We start from the raw sequence: 27,302 nt of genomic DNA, 5'->3' as shown, positions 1-27,302 counted from the left end.
TCTCTCTCTCTCGCACACGCACAGGCGCACACACACACACACACAGTTTTTGAACTTTTCTGCAGGTAGGAAGCCGCCTTCTCCTGTCCTCCTCTCCCCCAGCTCCAGTCTGTCTGGGCACTGCTGGGGGTGGGAGCCGCCGCTCCCTCGCATCCTCATCCCTCCCGTCGTCCTCTGGCTGCTCCATCTACAGCTGCAGGAAGGAAGCCACGTCCTCCTCCCGCAGGCCCCCAGCTCCGGTCTCTGTCTGTCTGGTCTGCCATGGGGGAGCCACCAGCTCCCCTTCTCCTCTGGCTGCTTTATCTGCAGATCTTGCAAGATCTGCAGCTTGAAACTGGAGGAGGAGGTGGCGGCATGGCAATGACCTGGCCAGGGAGAGCGGAGAGCACGGCAATGCTTCCTGGCCAGGGAAGGCGAGGGGAACGGGGTGCTGGGCAGCAGTGGCGGGCACAGCAGACTGCGCGCCTGGCAGAAACTGCTGTGCGGGGGCCTGGAGGTTGATGCACACATGCACCTTGGAGGGAACAGTGCCAAGAATGCCCTGAGGAAGAAGTTGGCTGAGAAGCTGCTGGGGAAATGGGAGGCTACAGCCCAGAGGCTGGAGACAGCAGGAAGATCCCAGCCTGTGATAGGGAGATAGTTCGGTTAGGGAGCAGTTCAGTTAGACGTGTGAGGGAAGTTATTTTCCTTTATTGTATTGCTGGAATCTGAGTTGCCTGGTTACTGAAAGCTCTCTCTTACAATCTGCTTTATGAAGAGACAATTGTTATTATTGCTTACTCTTGTTTTTCTTAATCTAATAATAAGCCCTTGTTGGTGAAGTGTGCTACTCTTCATTTTGGGTCTGCCTTAGTTGCATGCCTTTGGAGGCCTAGGACTGTTCAGACCTTCTAGGGAGGGTTTTGCCACTTTAACCTCTCCCAGGAATCTTATGTGGAAAGAATGGTTTGTCCCGCATTAAAATAAAGTGGACGCTGGCAGCCTGCTGTGAATCCCTTACAGTCAAGGATTCACCCCAGTGAACTCCCCCTCTGATTCTGGTAGGAGCTATGACAATGTTGCATGTGGGTCTGCTTGGAAGATGTTTCAAATTTCAGTTGGTTTAGGATACAGTCCCTAACTGGGACCAGCTATAGGGATGCATCTTGACGGTTTTCAAAACAAAGAAAAATACACATGCAGTTGGTCCATTTCCGGGCACAATTTGAAGTGCTAATGATTGCCTTTTAAAAGCAATCTATTTTTGATATTGTTTTAATTGTTTTTGTATTGTATTGGTTTAAATTGCTGTACACTGCCTTGGGATGTATATGTTAGGCAGTCTATAAATATAATGAATGAATGATAAAGCCCTACATTGCTTGGGGTTGAGGCAACTGAAGGGCCCCTCTTTTCTTGCACATGCCTGTTTATGTCCCTCCTATCAGAAGCCCTCCACCTTCTGAAGTTAGCCCTCTCCCCTGTCACCACCCACCATTCTGTTATAGAATGCCTTCCCAAGGGAGGCCCACCTGGTACAAGTTTAATGCCCAGGCAAGGACTCTTGTATTTGTCCAGTCCTTCTAAGACTTTGTCATAGCTGGCATCAATTTTTGGTCGTATTGGTTCTTCTGGACCTTGTTGCTCTCCCGTGGTGTTTGTTCTGTATTTGGTTGTTCCGTATTTGAGATATATGAGCCGAGCCATCCAGGGATTTCTTAAAAGCAACAACAAACTGCAAAGGTGATGTATAAGTGTATACAAGTAAGCAAACCAAATAAATAATGTAGTTCACTCTGCTTGAAAAACTTTCCAGGGCTTTGGCAGGCAATTTCCTCGGTTTGACAGAATTTTTCATAAGAATGCTCTGACCACCTTAAATTGCATTACTCTGGGTCAGTGGTTTTTCAGACTTTTCTGCATTCATAAGTCTCTTTCCACGGTTGCTTCTACACTAGCCACTTTGTTTGCAATAGGCATCTGTTACTTTCTACAGTGCATGCAGACTACATCATTGTCAGCTAATTGCAGAGCAGTAACCCCCAGTGGTGCTCTTACTCCTAGACTTTGGGGCTGAAGTCCAAGGCCTCCACACCACCTGAGGCCCCCCAAATCCTCTTTAGACTGTCCTGGGTGGTGTGGTTGCCAGTGGCCTGCACTACGCCAAGTGGCCGAGTATGATTGTGACTTGTGCCAGGTGCTGGAGAGACGAGGGGCGAGTGGGGAAAGAAATATGTGGGATGGGAATATGTTAAGTTGTGTGTCGAAATGTTTCTGCTCATGCATATTTGCATAAATATTCCTGTTTTATATTCTTACATGCTTATGAGTTCAGTTTCTATTTGTGCCCCCAAGAACCTGCATGTTATACGGTGTATTTCATGGTGTGTGTATGTAGGGGGATGATGCCTAACTTGCACCGGGGTGTGTGTGATGGCCTCCAATGGGGTCGGCCTCTAACCAGAGGGGTGTGTGTGTTAAAAAAGGCCTTTAGATCCAGATTACAAAATTACCTAGGTACACATCTTGTCCCCCACATCCCGACCTGATTTGTGCTGATTGGGCCGTGGGGTAATAAAATGCAATTGCAGCTCCAGCTTGTTCAGTGTGGACAGATAAAGTGCTGTTATGATTTCTTGGGGTTCCTGTGCCTTTAAATTAAACACTCCCTGTTTGCAGGTTCAGCCCATTTTCACTTCCTGTTAGTTGTGGCTGAGATTTGTGAATGATGGCCCCAATCTTAGTTCCTATTCCAATGGGAGATGGAAGGTTTTGATTCTTTTCTCTTTCCCCCATTTTAATAGCAAAAGAGTGCAATAGGCAGCACTATTTAGCTATGTGCAGGGTTGGGGGCGTTGGATCATAAGAAGAAACGGATAAATTAAAGCTTGTCTGCCACAGAGCAGTAACAGATACTGGAGCAATTCAGAGATGCTACACAAGGGGCAGTTTACTCACTGATACTTCATCTGGGATCTGTAAGAAGCAATGAAATCAGCTGAACGTGCAAGCAATAAACTTTTATTTTGAAGTTGTTGGGACTTTTTGATAAATTAAACTTGTGAATAGGTCTTGAAGGATCTTGGCCATAAGGAAGGGAATTTGGTAACAAACATAGTACATGTAAGCCCTTTAGATTGTGAGCCCTTTGGGGACAGGAGACCATCTTATTTATGTATTATTTGTTTTTCTATGGTTGAACTTTGGTTGAAGAGCGATATATAAATATTCAAAGTAGTAGTATATTAAACGCTGTGTCTGACCTCCATTTTAATTATGTTCCGGGCTAATCATGGGAAAGCAGTGCTTCAGTCACTCTAAAAGTCTCTTGTGTGAAAGCAGCCCATGTTGACACCTCTTCTGGGAAGACCCTCAGTGCTGCCGAGAATCCTGGAGTACATTCTAGAGCGGGGCACTGAGAAGGTCTGTTCCTTCCGAACGGAGTCCATGACCTAGAACTCCCCAGCTTTGCATTTCAGGGAAGATTGGAAGGAGAGCAGTCTGTCTTCCAGCGATGGTTTTCCACCAATACAGATCTTTTTACCGAGGAACCCCAAGATCTCCAGAACTCAGTTTGCAAACCAGTGCTCTACCTTGGAGTGGATGCTAAGTTGCCTTTTGCTAATTTCATACCTTGAGCGATGAGTCATCCAGTGCTGAATAATCAAGTGCTTGTGTGCAGCGATCCCCAGCCCTCTCCCTTCATCTGCCAATGTAGGTTGCCTCGTGCCACAATAGACCACTTGGGCCTTATCTGCTTTTAGCTCCCAGTTGAAGTGTGGAGAGTGAATATTTGAAAGACAACTTACATTTCCTGCTTTGATAGCAAAAAGCTGGTATTGATATTGGAGTAGGTCCCTTTCTGTTGTAATGTAATAGGAAGATATACATTTATTTCTGAACCTTTTTGAAACATTGCGTAGAGGTGCTATCAGTCTCTGAAGCATCATGGAACTGTTTGTCTTTTTGGTGCTTCAGGTTTAACATAACTACTCAAGCATTATAAAAATGCCCAACCATGTCAGATAGAGGTGTTAGTGTTTTGCTAAAGTAACGGACAGAGGAAGGCAATGATCTTAAGGGCTTTTGCAGCTTTCTGTATAAACATCCAGCTTTCTGAACAATACAATCTGTCCTTTTAAAAAGCACTGGAGTGCTGAAGAAAATACACCCTTTTAACTTTTATGAGGCAAAAGATTTCATGGAATCGTTTTTCCCTCTCTTTGCTGTTCTAGGAACCAGCATCAATAAAATCACCTTTGACAGAAGAAACTTTTTAAAATGCTGGTTTTTCTAGAAAGAGAGAAAAAGAGGTCTTGGCAACCCTAGATAGTGTTTCAAAAATGATGATGCTTTTCACCACCAGTCACACGGCACCCAAAGCTGAGCCCCCACCCCCACCCCGCGCGCAAATAAAAAAACATGTTAAGGGGATTTTTTTCTAAAAGCTTTGCTGCATTCCAAAACTTCAGTTACGAACAACTTGGCTGAAGAGCACCTAAGGACAAATAGACGCGGCACATTCTGCAGTAAATTTTCATAGGCTGTACTGAGCTACGGTTCTATGTGGCAGGCTCTGAGTGTCTTGGAGAACTGTCAGATTGTATTAATGCCGGAGTACCTAATGCAGTGCCAATAGTATGTGCAAAGAAAGGCAGCTGTGGCGCGCGTCTCCCTTTGCCTGAGAGCACTTAATCTGCAAGAACTGACAGTTCTTCAAGACACTCAGAGCCTACGACATACAACGGTAGCTAAGAAAACCCTGACATTAGGGTTTTATTCGTGTTGTTTTCGAACACTGTTCCGAAACTCACTCTTGTCCTTTTGATGTATGACCATGTGTAATAGGAGCAACTAGATCTCTTTGTAGGTAAGCAGGCAGTGAGGTCCCTCTGTTGCATGCCACCATATTCCAGTAGTGATTGGTCATATCTGTGGTGGCTACTGGAGCCATAGGTCACTGGTAGCGCATCTCCTTTACATGCAGAAGATCCCTGGTTCAGTCCCTGGCATTGCCTGGTAAAGACATCTGCCTGAAACCTCAGAGAGTCACTGCCAATCAATGTAGACCATACTGAGTCAGATGGATGGATGGTCTGACTCAGTATAAGGAAGCTTCTCTTCACCTGGCCTCCTAAGCCTTGCCAGCACCCCAGACGCACATGCCATGATGCCTTAGACATGTATTTGAAATAAAGAATTCCTGCTGAATATTTTTTTTAATGTGGGGGAACCAACTCTAGGTTAATGGTTAATATTACAATCCCATCTCTTCTGAATCCCATCTAGTGCGGTCATGGTCAAATTTGTCATACCCACGACTAATCTGCCACTTAATTTAATTTAATTTAATTTAATTTATTTAACAGGTTTTATATCCTGTCTGTCTGCCATTTAAATCTTCAACACAACTTACAAATGTGTTTGAATAAAGCTGTTTTCAGTTTCGGCATGGTTGGGCTTCTGTGGCTGTTTAATAGAGAAGCTCTTATCCCTCAGTGATGTCAGTGACAGCTTATCTTGGATCTATTGTCACGATTACAGGAATGAGTCTTATTTTTATTCTTTTGACACAAGCCTGTTCGTAATGTGGTATATTGTTTAGAGCATTGGACTAGGATCAGGGAGACCCGAGTTCAACTCCCCATTCAGCCATGAAACTCACTGGGTGACTCTGGGCCAGTCACTTCTCTCTCAGCCTAACCTACCTCACAGGGTTGTTGTGAGGATAAAAATAACCATGTTCACTGCTCTGAGCTCCTTGGAGGAAGAGCAGGTTATAATTGTCAAATAAATGAAATAAATGTAAATAAATATTTAAGCACTTGGTGGCAGCTAATTTCTACTTCCACAGAATTTGGCCACAAGGAAACTTGCATATGAAATTGCAAAACCAACCAAGTTGTGTCAGCAAGAGCCTGATTTTCGTGCCCAAATTCATGCATCTAGTGATGCCTTTTAAATAATGCGTGTATATATATATATATATATATATATATATATATATATATATATATATAAAAATAAATTGCCTTGTGATTGGAACTAGATGCATTTTAAATTGACTGCTTGGATTTCCTCTGACATTGGCTGCCCATGATGTAATTGCCATGCTGGATTAGATCAGAGGGTCCACCAGAGACTGTGTATGAGTGCCAGAAGCCTCAAGACCCTCAAAAACCAGGCATGATATGGTTCTGGTATTTTTTTTATGGTTGTGTCCCAGGCATCCCATACTTAACAGAATACTGATTTCTATGAAAATCAAAATTCCATTTAGCTTCTGTGTCTAACAACCAGTGGGTAGACCTGTCCTCCCTGAATGTCTCTAAGCTCAGCCAAACCGAACAGATTTTTCAGTAAATTTTCATATGTGACTAATTAGAGTTCTCTCATTGAAGAGAGCTCTGACCAGAGTGTTGATTCCATGTGTTCTACTTTACCTGTCATTCAGTTTCTATTTGTGGTATCCGTCGGTTCTAATCACCTGAAATTTCTCTGCAGAAGTGCTCTTATGCAAGATGGATGATCCACATAAAATAGGTCTCGTCTTTCTGCCTTCTGACACAGATGGCTCCAAATGCCAGTCCTGGAAAGCGTGAGGCCCTTTAAAAGGGCTCCACACATAATTATGAGCAGCAAATGGCCTCTCCTCCCATAAAAAGACCCCAGCACATTTTCATTAACTGTTTGGAAGAATCATAAAAAGCCATCTCTGCTGTTTACAGCCAAGATGGTATTTTACAGGCATGAGCGTTGATTTGAACAGCAACAGGGAACATAACCCAGAAATGTTTCTGTGTTTAAACTTTGGCTTCTTCTTTCGGCCTATGATTTCAAGATAATGAATGCAAAAGGCATGTAGACCAGGAGAGTATATGGACAGGGAATGCCTCCTGATCCCAGAATTTATTTATTATTTAAAATACTTACAGGTGAAACTCGAAAAATTAGAATATCGTGCAAAAGTTCATTAATTTCAGTAATGCAAATTAAACGGTGAAACTGATATATGAGATAGACGCATTACATGCAAAGCGAGATAAGTCGAGCCTTAATTTGTTATAATTGTGATGATCATGGCGTACAGCTCATTAGAACCCCAAATCCACAATCCCAGAAAATTAGAATATTGTGAAAAGGTTCAACAGTCTAGGCTCCAGGTGTCCCACTCCATTCAGCTAATCAATCCATAACACCTGCAAAGGGTTCCTGAGCCTTTAAATGGTCTCTCAGTCTGGTTCATTAGGAATCACAATCATGGGAAAGACCGCTGACTTGACAGTTGTGCAGAAAACCATCATTGACACCCTCCATAAGGAGGGCAAGCCTCAAAAGGTAATTGCAAAAGAAGTTGGATGTTCCCAAAGTGCTGTATCAAAGCACATTAATAGAAAGTTATGTGGAAGGGAAAAGTGTGGAAGAAAAAGGTGCACAAGCAGCAGGGATGACCGCAGCCTGGAGAGGATTGTCAGGAAAAGGCCATTCAAAAGTGTTGGGGACTTTCACAAGGAGTGGACTGAGGCTGGAGTTAGTGCATCAAGAGCCACCACACAGAGACGGATCCTGGACATGGGCTTCAAATGTCGTATTCCTCTTGTCAAGCCGCTCCTGAACAACAAACAACGTCAGAAGCGTCTTACCTGGGCTCAAGAAAAAAAGAACTTGTCTGTTGCTCAGTGGTCCAAAGTCCTCTTTTCTGATGAGAGCAACTTTTGCATCTCATTTGGAAACCAAGGACCCAGAGTCTGGAGGAAGAATGGAGAGGCACACAATGCAAGATGCTTGAAGTCCAGTGTGAAGTTTCCACAGTCTGTGTTGATTTGGGGAGCCATGTCATCTGCTGGTGTTGGTCCACTGTGCTTCATTAAGTCCAGGGTCAACGCAGCCGTCTATCAGGAGATTTTGGAGCACTTCATGCTTCCTTCCGCAGACGAGCTGTATGGGGATGCTGACTTCATTTTCCAGCAGGACTTGGCACCTGCCCACACTGCCCAAAGTACCAAAACCTGGTTCAATGACCATGGGATTACTGTGCTTGATTGGCCAGCAAACTCGCCTGACCTGAACCCCATAGAGAATCTATGGGGCATTGCCAAGAGAAGGATGAGAGACATGAGACCAAACAATGCAGAAGAGCTGAAGGCCGCTATTGAAGCATCCTGGTCTTCCATAACACCTCAGCAGTGCCACAGGCTGATAGCATCCATGCCACGCCGCATTGAGGCAGTAATTGCTGCAAAAGGGGCCCAAACCAAGTACTGAATACATATGCATGCTTATACTTTTCAGAGGTCCGATATTGTTCTATTGACAATCCTTGTTTTATTGGTTTCATGTAATATTCTAATTTTCTGGGATTGTGGATTTGGGGTTTTCATGAGCTGAACGCCATGATCATCACAATTATAACAAATTAAGGCTTGATTTATCTCGCTTTGCATGTAATGCGTCTATCTCATATATCAGTTTCACCTTTTAATTTGCATTACTGAAATTAATGAACTTTTGCACGATATTCTAATTTTTCGAGTTTCACCTGTATACACTGCCCCTCTAGTACACTACTGCTCGAGGTGGCTCACAACATTAATAAGATAGATACGACGTAAAACTAGACTAATAAAGTTAAACAAGTTAAAAGACCAGGCTAAAACCACAATTAAAATTGAATTTTTAATTTTTTTTCAAAAGAATGGGCAGGCAAGTCTCATCATAAGCAATGGACTAAAGAGGACTAGTGCATTTCACCTCCAAAGAACATTACATGGAAACATAGCCTGGATGGTTCACTGTATTTTAACTGGGTTAAAATACAGGTTCCCACTTAAACCTCTGTGGGCACATCCGTTTGTGTGTTGCTATAAAATAAATTCAAAGTCCTATGCCACAGTAACTTGAATGGTGTACCAATAAAGAGCTAACTCTGTGGCCTTTTCCCCCTGGGACAGGGCCAGTATATGGGATTTGCATATTTTTATGTTGTATATCGTGTAATTCAATTTTTCTAACAATGGAGCTATCCAAGGCATTGAAATCATACCTGGTGGCCACTAAAAATCCTAGAAAACCCATCTAGGCAATTCCATGAAAACAGGGTTGTAGAGGTGAAAAATTAAAAATGGTATAAACTGACGAAAGCTGGTATCACTTTTGTGGAGAAACGCTGAAGAGGATTCATGCATATTTAACTGATTGCTTGGCCATATTCTTGGCCAGGAATTCAGAAATGTTTAATAAAAATAATGCAGCATCAATGAACAACAAAGGATTGTCTTATTCAAATACGGATAGTAAAGAGAAATAAGTTATGTTGCACTAAATGTGTTAGATGAATCTTGGAGAACACTTAAAGGTTTATTTCTCTCCAGTTAGTAAGCTTTTAAAAAAATGAACGGGGAGGCGTGAACACTAAGAACACATAATTAATTGTGATTCCATTGTCATAAGTCCCTCAAGTTCTTTAAAACAGTGACCAGTGTCATGGGGTAGGGGAGGATACATTAGTTCTGCATAGGTTTAACAGAAATACTGTAGGTCTTTAAAAAAAGTTTACAGTATATACATATAACATATGCATTGGTGTCATGAAATGTTAAATGTTGGGTTGGTGTTAATAAGATGTTCTGCTTTTATTTTTTTTAATTTACCTTGACACACTAAAAAATGGTTCCGTTACTACCTGAGATAATTCTGTTACCTGCATGCTTGCTTTTATTCGGATAAAATTGAAATATGCAGAGAAAAACGAATGAGTGCAAAACTCAGAACACTGAATGTAATTACAGGGGAAAATAATTGTCTGACCAAAACTGTACAGTGGGCTGAATTTGCATGTAGCTGCACAAAAAGGATGACCAAAAAATGATTCTGTTAAATATTTTGAACGTTTTGACACTATCTATAATATTGAAAAGCTTATTGTAGGAGATATTCTCTTGCTCGTTGGTGTATATAATATCAATTAAACATTTGCTCAAGGCTACAGTCATGGAAAAAGTAGTAACATGGATGTTTCCATTATTCTTGGAGTTGCCCTTTTTGTCTTTAGTGATTCACTAGACATTGCTCACACTTTTTAAAGCCTGTCTCTACCTCAATAAGGGCTAGAAGCTTCATTAAAAAAAAAACCCTCCTGCTGATTTCCCCCCCCTCTTGATTTGTATGGAATTGTTGCATATGCACACCTCTGAACACGAGCTCATTAGATGCATCACCTTAAGCCATACTTCATTCTGTACAATTCCCGCCCCACCCCCCACCCCCCCAATTGTGGAATATATTCAGCTGCAATGCAGTGTTGGATTTCTTGTCTTCACCATGCTTTGAAAAGTAATATCAATCCTTAAATCATCTCCAGGAGGTGGTTGAGATAAATGTTGCCTCTCGGACAATATTTGCTTGGTTTCTTGGAATATCAGCTGCTACTCTTCGCAGCACTTCTGTGACCCTTGGATGTATAGTTTCAGATGAACGACAATGGCTAAAGGATTGCTGGTGCTCCAGAGTAATCTTCTGTGAAAAGATAAGAGAGGCTGCCAAGTGCATAAGCCAGATGATGGATGTAGTGGAAAGCACCTCTCTCAATCTGGGAAATGGTCTCTTGCCCCCTTGTCTGCATAAGTCCACTAGTGCAGCCTTTAGAAATCCCCACTGCCCACTTGATCGTAGGTCTGGCAATCATATTCTAGTGTGTGTGTGTGTGTGTGTGTGTAGTAGTAGTAGTAGTAGTAGTAGTAGTGAAGAAGTCCTTGCTTTAAAGGAATGTTTGTTGATGTGTTAAATTAGCTTTAATTTTGATTAAATCTTTACATTTATATGCCTTTTTGTCCAGCGGAAATAACAGTTTGGAAGGGCAGGGTGAGGAGAAGTATGATTTCTGTGTTCTTAGATGGTGTATGTGTATTTCACAGCAGGTGCTGTCGAAGGGGAGGCGTTCCCTACTGTGTGAGAGTGAAGTGGGAAAGGTTCTTAACCAATTAACCTGGTTAATGCAAGGATTCTCAAATTTGAGTCCCCAGGTGTTGTTCTCAATCAAAGGTTTCAGCCCTACTTGTTTTGAAATGTTTGAAATGGCCCATAGGGGGTGCTGTTTCTAACTGGTGATTGGCTGAGCGACCCTCTTGTTTGGATTGTGCAAGGTTTTTGGTGGATTTTTACAAAATATTTAATAGGAGATGCTTCTCTTTTGGTAGTACAAGTGTGAAGTTTTTAGCCTTCTCCTGCTACATGTTTTGGTCTAGTGGGGGCAATGCATCGCTACTGTCTCTCTTGTTTATAAGAAACTAACAAAATGACTGCCATTGTGAGAACTGTTGCCAGATTTGGCTTTTTTAAAGCCAAATTTTGGGTTACGGCCCATTTGACTCACAAGTATACCCCTGAGGTTCTGGCCACCCTTATTACCTGCAGGGGGGCCTGTATGTTGCAGGCCCTCTCTCTGTGAGCAAGTTTAGCCTTCCCCTCAAAACTGTAGCCAGCTTCAAACTGTTCCTTGCCACTGCAGCTTAATGGGACCGGTTGATAATTCAACCCACTCTTAATTGCACAGCCACACCATGGGCTCTCTCTGTGGTCACACTAGGACAGGCTGCACAAGTTATGACGCACCAAGCCAAACTCAGCCCATAACCAAGGATTATGACCAATCGGTGCTTGACATCTCCTCCGTTTGACATCTCCTCGGTTTGTTGGTTTGTTTCATTTATATCCCGGTCTCCCTCCAAGGAACCCAGAGCAGTGTACATGGTTATGTTTGTCCTCACAACAACCCTGTGAGGTAGGTTAAGCTGAGAGATATGCGACTGGCCCAGAGTCACCCAGTGAGTTTCATGGCTGAATGGGGATTTGAACCCGGGTCTCCCCAGTCCTAGAGAGCAATTTATTTATATGTCCCTCTTGTAAGGTTCTGAGAGGCATCTGATTGCTCCTTAATTTCAGATAGGCATCCAAAACAGGAGGATTATCAAGCCTCTGACCAGACAGAGTTACCCACGTGGCTGGTGGGTTGTGTTTGAGTTAATGCATCAAGTTGTGTGGCCAGCTCTAGAATGTAAGCAAGAGGTAGGAGCCAAGAAACGGTGTTGATTCTTAAGCCTGCTCTGTATCACATTTCATTTGGCAGGTACCAAGTACAAGGCTTCTTTGGTGATGGAGCTTTGGACCTTCCTTCCTGGTTGACTTGACAAGTCCCCACCCTCCTTGTTCTTAATTGGGTGGTAAAGAGTTTTCGCTTTCAAGAAACTTTTTAGCTGCTGATTTTAACTGGGACCTAGATCTGGTGTCTGTTTTGGTTTTATTGCTGCTTTACTGTCGATATTATTTTACTTGCTGCAATTGCTCTGGGAGGGAAGTCCTGAACAGTGGACTGCAAATATTGTTTAAATACATAAAAATGAGTTTGTGTGTGTGTGTAAGGATGGGAGGGATGGGCAGGCAAGGAACCCCATACACCCCACAACAGCATCCCTTCCGTGACTGTTGCTGGTGTCTACCTTGTATTTCTTTTTAGATTGAGAGCCGTTTTAAATAAGAGAACCATCTTATTTATTTTTATTTTTCTATGTAAACCTCTTTGACAACTTTGTTGAAAAGCAGTGTATAAATATTCATCATAATTGTGACACTACACTGTGCATTTTTTATGATCTAACCCAGCGTTCTTCATTGCAAGGCCATAAGTGTGGCTGCCTGTCTGGTTCTTTATTCGGCCTGAAGCGGAATACTCCACAGAGCCCACCTGGAACCATGCAGAGGCAATCGTTTCCACCATGCAGTGTTGCACTTTGCCCAGTGCAGGTGGGACTTGTTTAAGGCAAATGGAGCCTTCTCAAGCCCCAGCACCATCTTGGAAAGTGTGCATGGAGCACCATTGGGAGGTGTAGTCCTTCCCAGCATTCCTCCCAACCCCGAATTGTATGAGGAAAGTACTGGGAAGGACTAAACATGTGGAGGACATCTGGGCTTATGGTAGTAAGCATGAACTGTCACCTTTGCTAAGCAGGGTCCACTCTGGTTTGTACTCGAATGGGAGACTACATGTGTGAGCACTGTCAAATATTCCCCTTAGGGGAATGTGGCCACTCTGGGAAGAGCACCTGCATGCTTGCATCCAGAAGGTTCTAAGTTCCCTCCCTGGCAGCATCTCCAAGATAGATCTGAGAGAGATTCCTGCCTGCAACCTTGAAGAAGCCACTGCCAGTCTGTGTAGACCAGGGATTCTCAACGTTGGGTCCCCAGATGTTGTTGGACTTCAACTCCCATAACCTCCAACCAAAGGCCACTGGGGCTAGGGATTATGGGAGCTGAAGTTCAATAGCATCTGGGGACCCAACATTGAGAATCCCTGGTGTAGACAATACTGAGCTAGATGGGCCAAAGATCTGACTTGGTAGAAGGCAGCCTCCTCTGTTCCCAGCTCGCTCTGTGTGCCTGCCATGATGGTGCTGTAACCTAAGGGGCTCAGTTTTTCTTAAAGGGCAAAGTGCAGCACTGCACAGAAGTCAATGTGGTGGGGAATGGTTCTCGTGTTCAAGAGTTCTTACCAAAGTGGCCTCCACTTGAAAAACAGTGTGGTGGTGACTGATCTGATCCAACACTGATATAATTGTAATGACATGGTCAGATAGCCAAATAAAACCGTGCACATACTTAATTTAAGGCGGGGTTCAAAAAAAATAAACCAACTCAGGGCTTACAGATAAAAGTCCAACTCTGATGGCTCTAAGTTCTAATTATTCCACATCAGTGATGCATGGCTTCAGAGTCTCTTTGTGATGCTACTAATCATAATTAAGCACAGGCCTTTGACTCCATAATGAGGCTTTGTTTTTGTACCCATTTTGAAGAACGTGAGAAATATTTTATTGTTGTGAAGAATCCTATTGTTTAAAAGGGGAACATATATAAATAAATCGCGTATTGTCGTAGAATCTCCTGCATGTGCCATTATATCTTTGGCTTGGAATGGTGCTCTCTTTCTGAACATTAACCTTTGTTTTATCTAACTATTTACTCTTCCCTCATTGCTCCCATTCATTACAGCCACTGGCTTTGAAAGGTGGCAATGCTATCCTGCAGATTTTGAATGCCAGCTCAGAGGAAAATGGCAGAAGCCGCACTAATGAGAGAGCAGAAACGCTGTAAAAAAGTTACTGCTTCTTCCTTGCCCCTGAGAAAGTAGCTAACTTCATTCAAGCATATGATACATAAAAAATCTCAAGTGGGTTGATATGAGATGCAAGTGGTGACTGTTCAATGAACAAGCACATTTTAATATAAATAAATGTCCACTCATTGGTTGCCTGTATTGTTTCAGAGCCTCTTTGCACATCAAGCCTGCAAATTCATGCATGCTTACATGGGAGTAAGCCCTGTTGAATGCCTTTGAAACTAGTGATTTGATTCATTAAACCCTTCTATCCTGCCTTTCCTCCCAAAGGAGGAACATAGGAACATAGCAAGCTACCATATACTGAGTCAGACCATTGGTCTATCTAGCTCAGTATTGTCTTCACAGACTGGCAGCAGCTTCTCCAAGGTTGCAGGCAGGAATCTCTCTCAGCCCTATCTTGGAGAAGCCGGGGAGGGAACTTGGAACCTTCTTCTCTTCCCAGAGCGGCTCCATTCCCTAAGGGAAATATCTTACAGTGCTCACGCTTCTAGTCTCTCTTTCATATGCAACCAGGACGGACCCTACTTAGCTAAGGGGACAAGTCATGCTTGCTACCACAAGACCAGCTCTCCGCTCATGGTAATGGCAGTGTGCACAGTTCTCTTCCCCCACTGCCAATTATCCTCGCAACAATCCTGTGAGGTAGCTTAGGCTGAGAGATAGCTCAGAGTTCCCCATTCAGTTCATGGCTGAGCAGGGGTTTGAATCTGGCTTTTCCTGGTCCTAGTCTGGTGCACTACCCACTGCACCATACTGGCTCTCTAGGATGTATAGCATTGGTCTTCTAATTGTATACCTCACACCTGGCTTTATACAAGGGTTCAGAAATGTGGGTCTCCAGATGTTGTTGACTACAACTCGGTCATCCTTAGGATGAATGAGTTTGAAGATGTATATAGCATAAGGCTGCATGGTTGGGTTCTCTGTTGAGTATATACTTGGTTACAAACCAGTAATGTTGCAGCTTAGTGTGTGAAATGACCCTTTGTGCGGTAGTTGAGAAGCAATTTTGAATCTTTTGGATCTGGGGCAGAAGCTTATAAAGGCTGGGAAATAGTGTATCTTCTTCCCATCTTTCAGAGTTTGACTGTATGCTGGTTAGTTCCCAGGTTTGTCTGTTAAAGCTCTTGTTCATACACTATCATCGTTTTGAAAGATTAAGCATTGCATGATGAAAATTCTGAACGTGTGTGTGTGCACGTGCACACGCACATGCACAAGAGAGTGATTAAGCATGGAGGAGAGGGAGAGAGAAGCCTTAAACACCAACATATAACACTTTATTTTGGTAAGCCCAACTGATGCATATGGCTTCTTGAATTGTAGTTTTGATTTTGTGGAAGAACCCTGAAGAATGTAATGGAGGTGTCTGGTGCATCTTTCTCTAGGGGTGGCTCAACCAATCTGGCAAGTTTAGCAGCTGGCGGGCTGTTCTCCAAGATGCTCAGGGCTAACGTTCAAAATTCCTGGTTGACCAAGTGGAGGATTTGCCGCATTGTTCAGTTGCCAACAATCATGTGGAGATTACAAGGAAAGTGGCTCCTTTAGCTCACACTTTAATTAAGGTTAATGCAATTTTGTTTTAATTCTCATGATCTGGATTGTATATTAGACCTCTTTTTAAGGTATGGAATTTGTGTGCGGTCTTCACCAATACTGTAATGGCTGTGTGTGTGTGTGTCTAACAGCTAAAACAAAGTTTCTTTATAAAGAAAAGAACATTAAAGTGGGTGCTAAGTTTATATTATTAAAATATTGCAGTGGACCATCAGAGAAAGTGCCTACCCATGAAATGCCTTTTCACAACTTCATTGATCAGGCATTGTCTGACCTGAAACAGATTGGATGAGGCTATATAAAAATGTATTGAGCAAGTTTGTTGTAATAAATAAAGATGGCATTTTTTTAGTGGTGTGCCGTGTGTGTGTGTTTGAAGCTTCTGCTAATTCATTGGAGAATCCTACAAATTCTAACATAACAGCCCTGCTGGATCAGGCCCAAGGCCTACCCAGTCCAGCATTCTGTTTCCCCTTCATCTGGCCCATCAGATGAAAACAGGCCCCCTTTTATTGCGTTCAAGTAAAAACAACTTGGAGTGTAACACAATTCCTACAAGGAAAACACTTCCATGGAGGTAGAAACATGCAACCCTTACATAGATTATGGAGGATCAGGGTTAGCCCAAGCCCTTTGGCACAGTGAGGCATTAGTCTTCCCCTGCCCCATGGCAGTGCACAACTTGATGCTCTTCTGCCCTCCTTTACTTGGGAGGAAGAAGAGGAGCACACAGCAGCTGCTGATATGAAGGTAGCCAGTAGTGGAGAGATGGGGGCAAGCAGAAGAGAAAGAGGAGGCGTGGCACCAGCGGTGTAGCTATAACTGAGCAGATGGGTTGAAAGAACCCGGGCTCCCCAGCTCCTGAGGGTCCCCAGCTCAATCCTTCCCTATTTTCTTCATTATCACCCTCACTCAGGGGCCCTTGGGGAGAGGTGAACACGGGCCCCCTCTCCCCTAGCTATGCCCCTGAGTGGCATGTCAGGATGGCAAAGAGAAGAGGGGTACACAAGCAGTTGGGGTGGGGTCATGGTCTGTGTTGCCTGTAACAGGAATTCCCAGGTGTTGCAATGGCCTTTGGCTGGGGCTGATGAGAGGTGTAGTCATCAACATCTGGGAATCCCTGTTAGAGGGAACACTGGTCATGGCATTTGCTGTCCTTCCCCACCCACTACTTAAGGTGATGGCCTCATCTGGCCTTATGGAAGCGCAAGCCGTGTCATGTGTGGTATTGTGCGCACACATGTATCTCTTTAGCAAGTGCATATAATGGACCATTCAAGGCTTCCGTGTGTGTGTGTGTGTGTGTGTGTGCATATGATGAAATAAGTGTGTGTACATCATCACATGCATCTATCTGCATATGAGTTGCACACATTTTCCCAACAGAGGTGCTTTCTATGTAAAATTTTCTGTTGGACAAATAGGTAGATTTGCTGGATGTGTGCTGGTATTTTACTAGTGCACCAGGTAGAAAAATTGTGTGCTCTGTACTACTTAAATAAGAACCATTGTTACCATTGTCTACAAAGAACTATTGTTATAATTGTGTATCTCTCCCCTTCCCCAAAGTTATGCTTCATATCTCCATATCAAGATTCTGTATATGGTACAAATATAAAAAAACAAATGGCATCAGATTTCCTGCCCCCACATAGCACCAATCATTTGCTTAATTGCTGGAGGCTAGCATGTTTGGCAGAGCACTGAACCCTCAGGAACTTTGCTACCTACGAAAGGAAAACAGAGTTTGATCTTGGGTGATCTTTGGCATCTCTTCTCTTCTAGGCAGACTCTGAAGGAAAATCATGTCTTGATAAGACAAAGTACAGCAAAATAGTACTTTCTTGAGCTAGTACTTTCTTGAGCTTTGGAATTCCAAGTATGGCTTTCTTTGCTGCTTTACCTAGTCAAGGACTCAGGCCAAAGGTTTCATGAAATACTTTGTCACAGTGATGATCATCTTTCCCCAACGTGGGCAGCATCAGGCAACCATTCTGCAACATTCTGTTTGGAGTGTTGGAGAACATGATGTACTGTACAGCCAAACTGGCGATACCAGAAATTTTTTTCCTTGATCACTCGTGTGAATTATAATGATCTCTTTAGGCCCACTGTCTCTGGACCTTATTCCAGGTTCATCCCCGTTGGGATGAGAAGACGAGTGCTGTGTGACCTAAGCAAGAGACAATTACAAGATTATTGACACTTCTCTCCAAAGCCATGGGCTATAACTAGAACAAGATATATTGCCCTGATGACTTTCTCCTCTCCTCCCTTCCCCCAATAAGTAGTGGTGTGCATCTCCTTCAGGGGTGAGGCCTGCCGAATGCTTTCCTTGACCACCTGTATTGGACAGGTATGTTCTGTGATTATTACTACCAACTTCTGCCCATGTTCAATGGTCATCTTTGCCAATTTAATAGGCATGCTGTTTCAGAATTTTAAGAGGTGAAGGTCAGAGCTGGAAAAGAGCATGGGTCGTTGAGCACATTGCCTTGAGCCACAAGCTGGTGGCACAATGGATGTAGTACCGAGTATGGTAGAGCCATAGCTCATTATTAGAGCAGATACCTTTTTACACATAGAAGGTACCAGTTCAGTCTCTGGCATGTCCAGGAATCTAAGGTGGAAGGGCTAAGAAGCATCTTTCTCTACCTGGAGGGCCACATGCCAATCGGATCAGACAGCACTGAGCTAGATGAATCAATGGTCCGACTTGGTGTACAGCATCCTCATATGTTCATCTTACATGGATATGTGAGGCACCCACTTGAATCCCTGCTAGGCTGGGAATCTTGCTGGATAACTTTAAGCCTAGCCTGAAAGAGTTAAGCGAGATAAGAAGTGAATAAAAAAGCAAAATAGCTATGCATAACTATAACAGCCTGTGTCTGTTTCTCAACTAAAGGAATTATTGAAGATAATTATGGGAGCTCTCCCTGTCTTAAAGATGCACTGGCCTACTAGCACAGCTGTTTTGAAACCTTACGGCATATTCTACCTGTACTTATAGCTTTTAGCTCCTTGTGTTGCCTTCAGGGAAAAGCCCGTTGGACGCTCTTCAGAATTGATGAGCTGTATTTTCTCCATATAGCTTAAAGCATTAAAGACCAACACAGACAAATGAGAAACACACAACTCCTTTAATGTAGAGCAAAGTAATTAACCGTGTTCCATTTAGAACCAGCAAAGTTAGCTGTTAGTGAAACATAGCCTCATTTGTTAAACCTAGCTAGATTATGAACTTCGATATACAGCTTTGTGCATCCCAACCCAATTAATTGGAGGGCAAGTGAAAAGTGTTGAGCGGAAGGGCAAGCTGGTATCCTTGTTTTGGCAGGCCAAGCACCTTGTTGGGAGCTGTCGGGGCTGAAACTGGGACACTTTGTTGGGAGCTGCCAGGGCTGAAACTGGGAACCCACACTGTCCTGCTGTGATGGTTGTTTATACTCTGTAGTAAGTTGTGTGTGTGTGTGTGTGTCTGTGTGTGTGTGTGCCCCACTGATTATGTTAGCCATTTGGAGGTTGTGTGTGGAAAAACAGCATACAAATGTAATTATAACTTGTTTTCTTTCCAAGTTCTGGCTCTTGGCTGGATGTGACCTCTTGGCTTTCAGACCTCCTGTTTCTGACCACCTGGCTGCCACCATGGTACCTGTTGATGGGTCTGCTCTAACAGACTGGTAATTGGGTGTGCAGAGAGAGAACCGGGAGATCTCAGTGGGCCTGAAAGTCTTGATACTTGCAGGTAGCACTAGATATCAGTCACCTGACTTCCTAGGCCAAGAGGATTATGGGCTGTTACGTGAGCCTCTCAGCTAGAATTGCCTGATCTGCAAGGCTCCTGCTTTGAGCTCCGTGGCACCTGATGGTGAACTCTGTATGCACTCTTGGGTTTTTGGACTACCTAAAGAGGTTTGCAGTTCAAAACACTGGAAGAGCATATGTACCTGTTTGTGATTGAGACTCTGTACATGTTTTGGATCTGTAAAGCTATTTAGAGCCCAGAGAACTGGATCCTGTCCCAGAACATGCATCAATTTGGGCTTCAGTTCTCCAATAGGGTGGATTCGGGATATGTGCAGGAACTATTGTTGGTTCCAGCCAATGAATGTGGGCTTGTGTACTTCTCGAAAGTTCCATTTTTAGACCAGTTACTTTGCTGCTACTCCAAGCTTACTGATACATGTGTGGGTACAATATTTCCCCCAAAAATTCCATGATGTGTTAGTGCTGGTGTCTGTCTCAGTCCATTCCTGGTCCACTGTCAACGGAGGCAGCAATTGCACTGTGGATTGTTTGCAGCATATTTTGAGAATACAATTTCTGGGAAGGAGTAAAATGTCTGTTGCTGACACTTGCATGATGTAGCTTTCGCTTGAGAAGCAAGCAAGGAAGAGGCAGGTCAGAGGCAACGGTAGCTGTATGGTAAATCTGCACACCAACTTGGGGGAAAAATATTGTCATTTTATTATTTATTTATGAGATTTATTTTTATTTTATTACTGTTCAATTAATAGTGAAATTTCTGGATTTGAAATAGAATAATTATTTATTTATTTGTGGTTCTTGTAGTTGGATAGCGAGACATCCAGGAGCGGAGCTACCAGAGTTCCAGTGTGTTCCTAGCACATGAGCCTGCTCCGTCCCAGGGGTCCACTCATCCCCCTTCCCTTCTCACTTACCCACTGGCTGGCGGCAACTCCTGCTGCTCACTGCCACCAGCATCCACCCACTTGTCTTGCCATCCCCTGCTGCCGCTGCTGCTGCCACCACCTCTGCTCTGGCCGGCTGCCTGCTCTTCCTGATGGAGCCAGTAGCAGGAAGAGCAGCCAGTGAGCTGGCAGGTTGGTAGACTCGTGCTGTACCCACTGCCACCACACTCCCTCTTCTCCTCCAGCCTGCCCACCTACCACGCTGGTGGTGGAGGCGTTGGCTTTGTGGTGATGGCCAGCACCACCACTCAAAAATAAAATGTATTTTTTCCCCCACAGAGCCTAATGGTGGCAGAAAAAACTGAGGGTGTCTGTGTTCACTTATTGAACTCGGGTCTTCTCCAGCCTCGTTACACCATTGGTGACATTGCTTTCATTATACAGATTCATAGAGCATAGGTCTGAACAGTTATTAGTTAAATGGAACTTGGGTGTACAAAGCCAATATTTCATTTATAGACCGCCCCATCCAAAGGCTCTGGGTGGTGCACAACAGGTTTAAAAAGACTTAAAAACAAACACCATTTAAAAAAACACTGCTTAAAACAATATAAAAACAATTTTAAAACAATTCAGACCCATTTAAAACCAGTTAAAATACTTAAACAATTTAAAAACCTTGGAAGGCTGGGCCAAACATGTAAGTTTTTTAGGGCTCTCTTAAAGGCCAACAGCGAGTCTAAACTGTCGATATCTGCCAGGAGTGCATTGCATAGGCCAGGGGCAGCTACAGAGAAGGCCCGGTTCCAATTCGCCACCAGACATACCGGTAGTATCTGGAGATGGACCTCTCCAGATGACCTCAGTGTGCAATGGGGATCATACAGAAGAAGACGCTTTCTACGGTAGCCCAGACCCAAGCTGTTCAGGGCTTTAAAAATAATAATAACCAGCACTTTGTATTTCACCCGGAAACATGTTTGCAGCCAGTGCAGTTATTTTAGAACCAGTGTATTGTGGTCCCTTCGTGTTGTCCTAGAGACCAATCTGGCTGCTGCATTCTGTACCAATTTTAAAACAGGTCGGAAGGGATGCTTAGGAGTGATAGTTTCTACAGCCCTGGTGAGTTCCAGGTTCCCACCAGGGCATATCAACAGAATCACTGGCAGGACCAACATTAAATCTTGCAAGACTTTTTGGAATCCTTCTGGGTCCAGCAGCTGTCTCAGGTGGACCATCTTAATAGGTCCTCCACCCCTGCAAGGCTGGGTTGTGACTGTGAAATCAACCTTAACCAGATTGTGGTCCATGCATGACAATGGGGAAACCACAGGATCCCCCACCCACGGAACACCCCCCTGATCCGAACAAAAGACCAAATCCAGTGTGTGGCTGGCAACGTGAGTTGGTCCTGAAACTAGTTGGGATAGGCCCATAGTTGTTATGGCCACTATGAAGTCCTGAGCTGCACCAGACAAGTCAGCCTCACAATGGATATTGAAGTCCCCCAGCACTAAAGTCTGGGTGACTCCAGCACCAACTCCAAGACCAGCTCCATCAGCTAGGGAATCAGTTGGGCAGCAGGGTGGACAGGATCTCCAATCTATCCCTCGTTGCCAGCTTCAGAAAGACACACTGAATAGAAGTCCATTGTCGCACAGGAGCCCTGATAAGGGAAATGGTATTCTTGTGGACCACAGCCACTCCACCCCTCTGCCCACTTCCCCTAGCCTTCTTGACAACAGAGTAGCCTGGTGGGAGAAGCTGAGCCCACACAGGACCACCAGCCTCCCCCATTCAGGTCTCAATTATACAAGCCAGGTCGGCTTCCTCATCCATGATCAAGTCATGGATTATTTTGGTCTTATTCTGAACCGAACTGGCATTGCAGAGGAGCAAGGCTAGGTTCTATGGGCAGTTGGAACTGTCCCCTGAGGCCAGAGAGCTAACAGGGCAGCAGGAAGTGGAAACAGTTACTGAATTACTGGTTTCCCTTCCCCTGTAACGGCCAGCTGCTCTGCCAATGCCAGTTCTTCTATTGCCCGCCACAAAAGTAATAGCTGCCCCAGAGCTGCTGGACACACCGTCCTTAATCAACCTGCTTAAGAAAACCCAAACACATCACAACAAAAGACCTGGCACAACCCAGTAAAAGGACTAACAAACTTCAACCCAGACCTCCAATCCCACTTTAATATAACTTCCCCCAGACCCCAGTCCCACACCGAAGGCCTGGCACCAAAGGCTACACCTCCAGTGCGCCCTCTTCCAATTATGCCCCCAAGGCCTCCAGAAATCTCCTCTCTCATGAGAGATCTCTGATCCTCAGGGACAGGTGGAATCAGTCAAGCACTTAGGTAGAAGGCACAGGTGGAACAGGAGAGCAATCAACCTCCAAGCAGGCTTGTCTTCAGAAGGTCTGGGGCTGTGAAACAAACCTCCTTGGACATATCAGGAATATGCAGGCAGGGTGAGACGGCTGTTGTTCCTCAGGTAAGATCAGGGAAGCTGACAGAATCTACCTCCCTTCCTCTGCTCACTCTCTGCGATCTCCCAAATATGCCTCTAAATAAGATACTGAGGACAAACCATGGTGGGGTGGCCATCATGTGAATACCCAGAGGGATCTAGTTGACCTCTGCTGAAAACAAAATGTTGCAGAAATGGATTCTTGCAGAAATGGATTTAGCAAGGCATTCCTTCTCTTCTGTTCCTATGTGGTTATTTTAGTTGTGAGTTGCACAGTACTATGTTATCAAAATACTCATTATTGGAAATTGCAGTGAATGGCTCCTGTAGCCAAGTGGGTGTCCTGTAATTCCAGTTATGAAGCTATAACAATTAAAGTACATGATGATAGCTTCAGAACTTACCTCTGATGTCTGCATGTACGCACACACTCAATAAAACAAGTATTACTCAATATCCCCAACTTAAAGCAGACAATATATTTGTTTATGGAAGAATGCATACTGAAACCATTTGTTCTGGAATTGCAAATCCACAATGATGTACAGGAATGAATCTGTCTTATAGGATTTTCCTGGAAAATCCACTTGGTTCTTTGTAATTTAATGTAATTCTCCAATATTCCTTAAGGAATAATTACAGTCTCAGGCTGAATAATAATTTCAGACTGAAATCAGTCCTCGCTGTAGCAACTGAACATCTTACAATGCACTACCCTGTTGCTTATTTATTATAGTAACTCAATAATGCATTAATTAATTAATTAAATTAATTAATATTCCACTCTTTCTCCAAGGAGTCCAGAGCGTTGTTTCTCCTTACAACAACCTGGTGAAGTAGGTTAGGCTGAGAAATGTAGTTTTTATCATATTATGAATAGCTTTTAGTCTCCTCTTCTTATGCATGGAGGAGGGGGCAAACCCAAGAACCTTCCCTGCACATGCTAGAAACAGTAGCTTGTGATTCACATCTGAGTCATGTGCAGAGCATCTGAAAACACATTGTATTGTTCTAGGAGGTGGGGCGTGTAGAACCTGCGGAAACGGAATTAGTTCTGAGTCATTGCAACACATTTCTCATTTTGTGTGAGAGAGAAACACATGCTTGCATACCTCTGTCATCAAGAAGTTCAGTGTTATAGATCACCTGTATTAAACAACAATTAAGTAATTTATAAATGGGATTGGTACATTATCCAGCCTATGTTAAAGCAGCTTTGCAAATAAGTCCACAAGTATTACTAGGTCACAAATGCTTTTACTGGCCTGCCAAATTTGACACATGCATGCATACTTACTCCCAGGTTCCCATTTGTAGTATGTTGATGTCTTGAGTGACGGGGTGGGGAAAGCACTGACCCACATTTCCAGTTAGCAGAGATTCGCTGCCTGTTTGCCTGGAAGCTATTCACTGTTTCAATGCTCTAAAGTTATGTTGAGGTTAAGCAGGGTAATATGAATATACTTTTATGTCCAACAATGTTGGTGGATCTGATATGTTATGGGTTATGCACACATTTTGCAAAACTGGGAGTGAAAGACTGGAGGTCCAGGGGCCAGTGCCCTAGTTCTCAGTAGGGAAAAAATAAGCGTGCAGGAAGAGTAGGCATAGAAAGAAGCCTCATTAACCTTCGCAATTAGCCTATCTGTGGGCTTGTGGCGTCAAACTGCAGACATCTGGAAAGGTTCTCTTACAGCTTGGAGAGCAGCGTTAAAATAAGGAATATTACTCAACCGTTGCCAGCAGCAGGAATTGAAGCTATTAACAATAAGCAGACTTTGAACTTTTCTGTCACATGAGGGTTGCCTAGGGTAGCTCCTAGCTGTCTGTGTTCAGGAAGGATGGTTACTGTAATAGTCTTAGAGATTGCCAAGTTACTCTCGATTGCTGGTTCTAAGGCTGCAGCCTTATGCGCTTTGCTTGGTGTAAATCCCAAACTGAACACAGTGGATCTTACTTCTGAGTAAATGTGTGCAGGATTCTGCTGTGTGTCCCACTGCAAGTTGTTCTGGCTTTGGTGGGGTTTACTCCTAGGCATTAACTCTTAGGATTTCAGCCGTTGAATTAGCTTTCACAAATGGTTTGATAAACTGTGGGAGTTGGGTGTAATGACTAAACCAACACCCAACAAGTTACATTCAGAGAAAAGAGGCAGAAATGGGACAGATTCATTTGTGATTGCACATGTTTTATTGAGTATTGCAGACTGAATTGGTTATATCGTAGTGCACAGTATTGTTAGGATATAGTTTCCTAATACTGGTTTGTACGTGTTAGTTTTGGTTGCTTAAAAATGGATAATGGTCATTCTCTGATAGTACACATACCACTGTAGAGGTTTACATTGATTAAGTAAGTTATTTTATTTTCTTCCCCACTATATCCCAAATGCCATTTGTCCCCCCGCCCCCGACTTCCTCTGTTGTCTTCCGTGTGTCAATTTTAGATTGTGAGCCCCTTGAGGCAGAGACCAGTCTTCTCATTACTTGTACTAATGGATGGTGCTCTATAAATAGTAAAAACCTGTATTCAGATTTAATTTCACAATACTTAACTTTGTTTGCCAGGTTGCTTGTGCGTTACAAAAGTAACACAAAATCTGCAATAAGGAAAGCTGAGTTTTGTCATTTGTGTGAATCATGCAAATTAAGTAAATTTTTCATGAATTTGCTTTCCTTGGTGTAATTTTTTCCTGCTAGCTGCAGAGGTGATGTGGGGAGAGGAAATGCATTAAAATACCTTTCTGGCTGCTGGGATTCATTGTCTGGTCATCTCTTTCTGTGAAATGAACCTATCTGCCAGTTGATCTGCTTTAGAGGTCCTTCTCTGGGTGCCGCTGCCTTTGGAGTTTGAATGGAAGGTTGTTAAGTGAAGAACCCTTTTTTCCTGGTGCCACCCAGATTGTGCAGCTCCTAGGATCCTAATCCATGCCATATCCTTCCTCCAGTTCCCCCTTTATAGTACTTTAGGCAGTCCTAGCTGTTTGGAAATCTGTGCTGAAGGGGCTCTTCAGCACAGATTTCTTTTATAAGCAGTCAGAAGTTCAATCTTGTTACTGCTTTTCCAAGGGAGAGGAGTGGAAACCATCACACACAGAGCCCTGAAAGTATAGTGCTCTTGCCCAGTGTTTCTCAACTGCTGGTCCGTGGACTGGTGCTGGTCCTCAAGGCATTGGGTTCATGGGGCATCACTAATAAAAACCACCCCCCAAAGAACAATTTAGGGCCAGTGGGGGCTGCTGCCGGGAGCTCTCCAGAGCTCATTTCTAGGCAGGCAGCCCTCGCTCCTGGATAATGTGCGTGAAGTGAAATGAACGTTATCCAGCAGCAAAGACTGCCTGCCTAGAAATGAGCTCTGGAGAGCTTTCTCAGGCTCCATAAATTCCAGGCACTGCCCCCTTTTCATGTGACATCATGTGCAGAGGGGTGGGGCCTGGGATTCACGGAGCCCGGGCAGGCTCTCCGGAGCTTATTTCTAGACAGGTAGCCCTCGCTGCTGGATAACGTTCATTTCACTTCCCTCTAACAGGGGTTCTCAGATGTTGTTGACTACAACTCCCATAATCCCCAAGCAAAAGCCATTGCAGTTGGGGATTCTGAGAGTTGTAGTCAACAACATCTGGAAATCTCTGTTAGAGGGAACACTGGTGCCTGGGGGTGGGGGTAACCCCTTTACTAACTGCTGGTCCAGGAAACTGTACACAAAGAATGTACCGGGCCATGACTCCAAAAACATTGAGAAACACTGCTCTAGCCTATCAGAATGCCGCTGCTGGGGTTAGGGACTCCTTTGTGGTGGCATCCAGTGATAGAGCTTCCACCCTTCACCAGACTTGTGCACTTGCTGGTGTCTTGGCTATTTTTCACGTGCCAGGCAAAGCCCAGCTTATCTTCTTGTGCCTTGAGTAGTATGTACGTGTTTGTTTGTTTGTTTGATTGATTGATTGATTGATTTGTAGACTGCCCTTACAAGATAGCCCAGGGCAGTTCACAAACATCAAAGAACCTTTAAAACAATATAAGAGCACTGGAAGGCCAGGCCGAACAGTTAGGTCTTTAGGGCTCTCCTAAATTCCAATAAAGAATTCAAATTACAGATGTCTGCAGGGAGCGCATTCCACAGTCCAGGAGCGGCTACAGAGAAGGCCCGCCTCTGGGTTGCCACCAGACGAGCTGGTGGCAACTGGAGCCGGACCTCCTCAGATGATCTTAGTGTGTGGTGGGGATCAGAACAAATAAAGCGCTCTCTAAGGTAACCTGGACCTAAGCCGTTCAGGGCTTTAAAGGTAATAACCAGCACTTTGTATTTTGCTCGGAAACATATCGGCAGCCAGTGCGGCTGTTTCAAAACAGGCATAATATGGTCTCTCTTTTTAACAGTATTTGAGAACTTATTAATTGTCAAAACATGATTTTGCGTCTGGCTCTGGGTTTTCACCCTTACATGGTAAGATGATCTATAATTCAACA

General features: G+C 43.8%; 1 protein-coding gene across 7 annotated transcripts in view; it reads left to right on the top strand.

Moving 5' to 3' along the window:
* The window catches only part of MYO5B (myosin VB), a 390,467-nt gene that overhangs the window by 168,363 nt on the left and 194,802 nt on the right, over window positions 1–27,302 (top strand). The window contains exon 1 of one of the 7 annotated variants that reach the window (XM_053303359.1): window positions 22,317–22,834. The exons of 5 other annotated variants lie outside the window; for them this stretch is intronic. In XM_053303359.1, coding sequence (XP_053159334.1) covers window positions 22,824–22,834 — 11 coding nt within the window. In that variant the 5' untranslated portion in view covers window positions 22,317–22,823. Of the gene's footprint in view, window positions 1–22,316; window positions 22,858–27,302 lie in introns of those variants that run through there. One more of the 7 variants, XM_053303360.1, reaches the window with a different exon arrangement.

The sequence above is a fragment of the Hemicordylus capensis genome, chromosome 2, assembly GCF_027244095.1.
Source record: "Hemicordylus capensis ecotype Gifberg chromosome 2, rHemCap1.1.pri, whole genome shotgun sequence".
Lineage (NCBI taxonomy): Eukaryota > Metazoa > Chordata > Lepidosauria > Squamata > Cordylidae > Hemicordylus > Hemicordylus capensis.
This window is presented reverse-complemented; position numbering and strand designations above follow the sequence as displayed.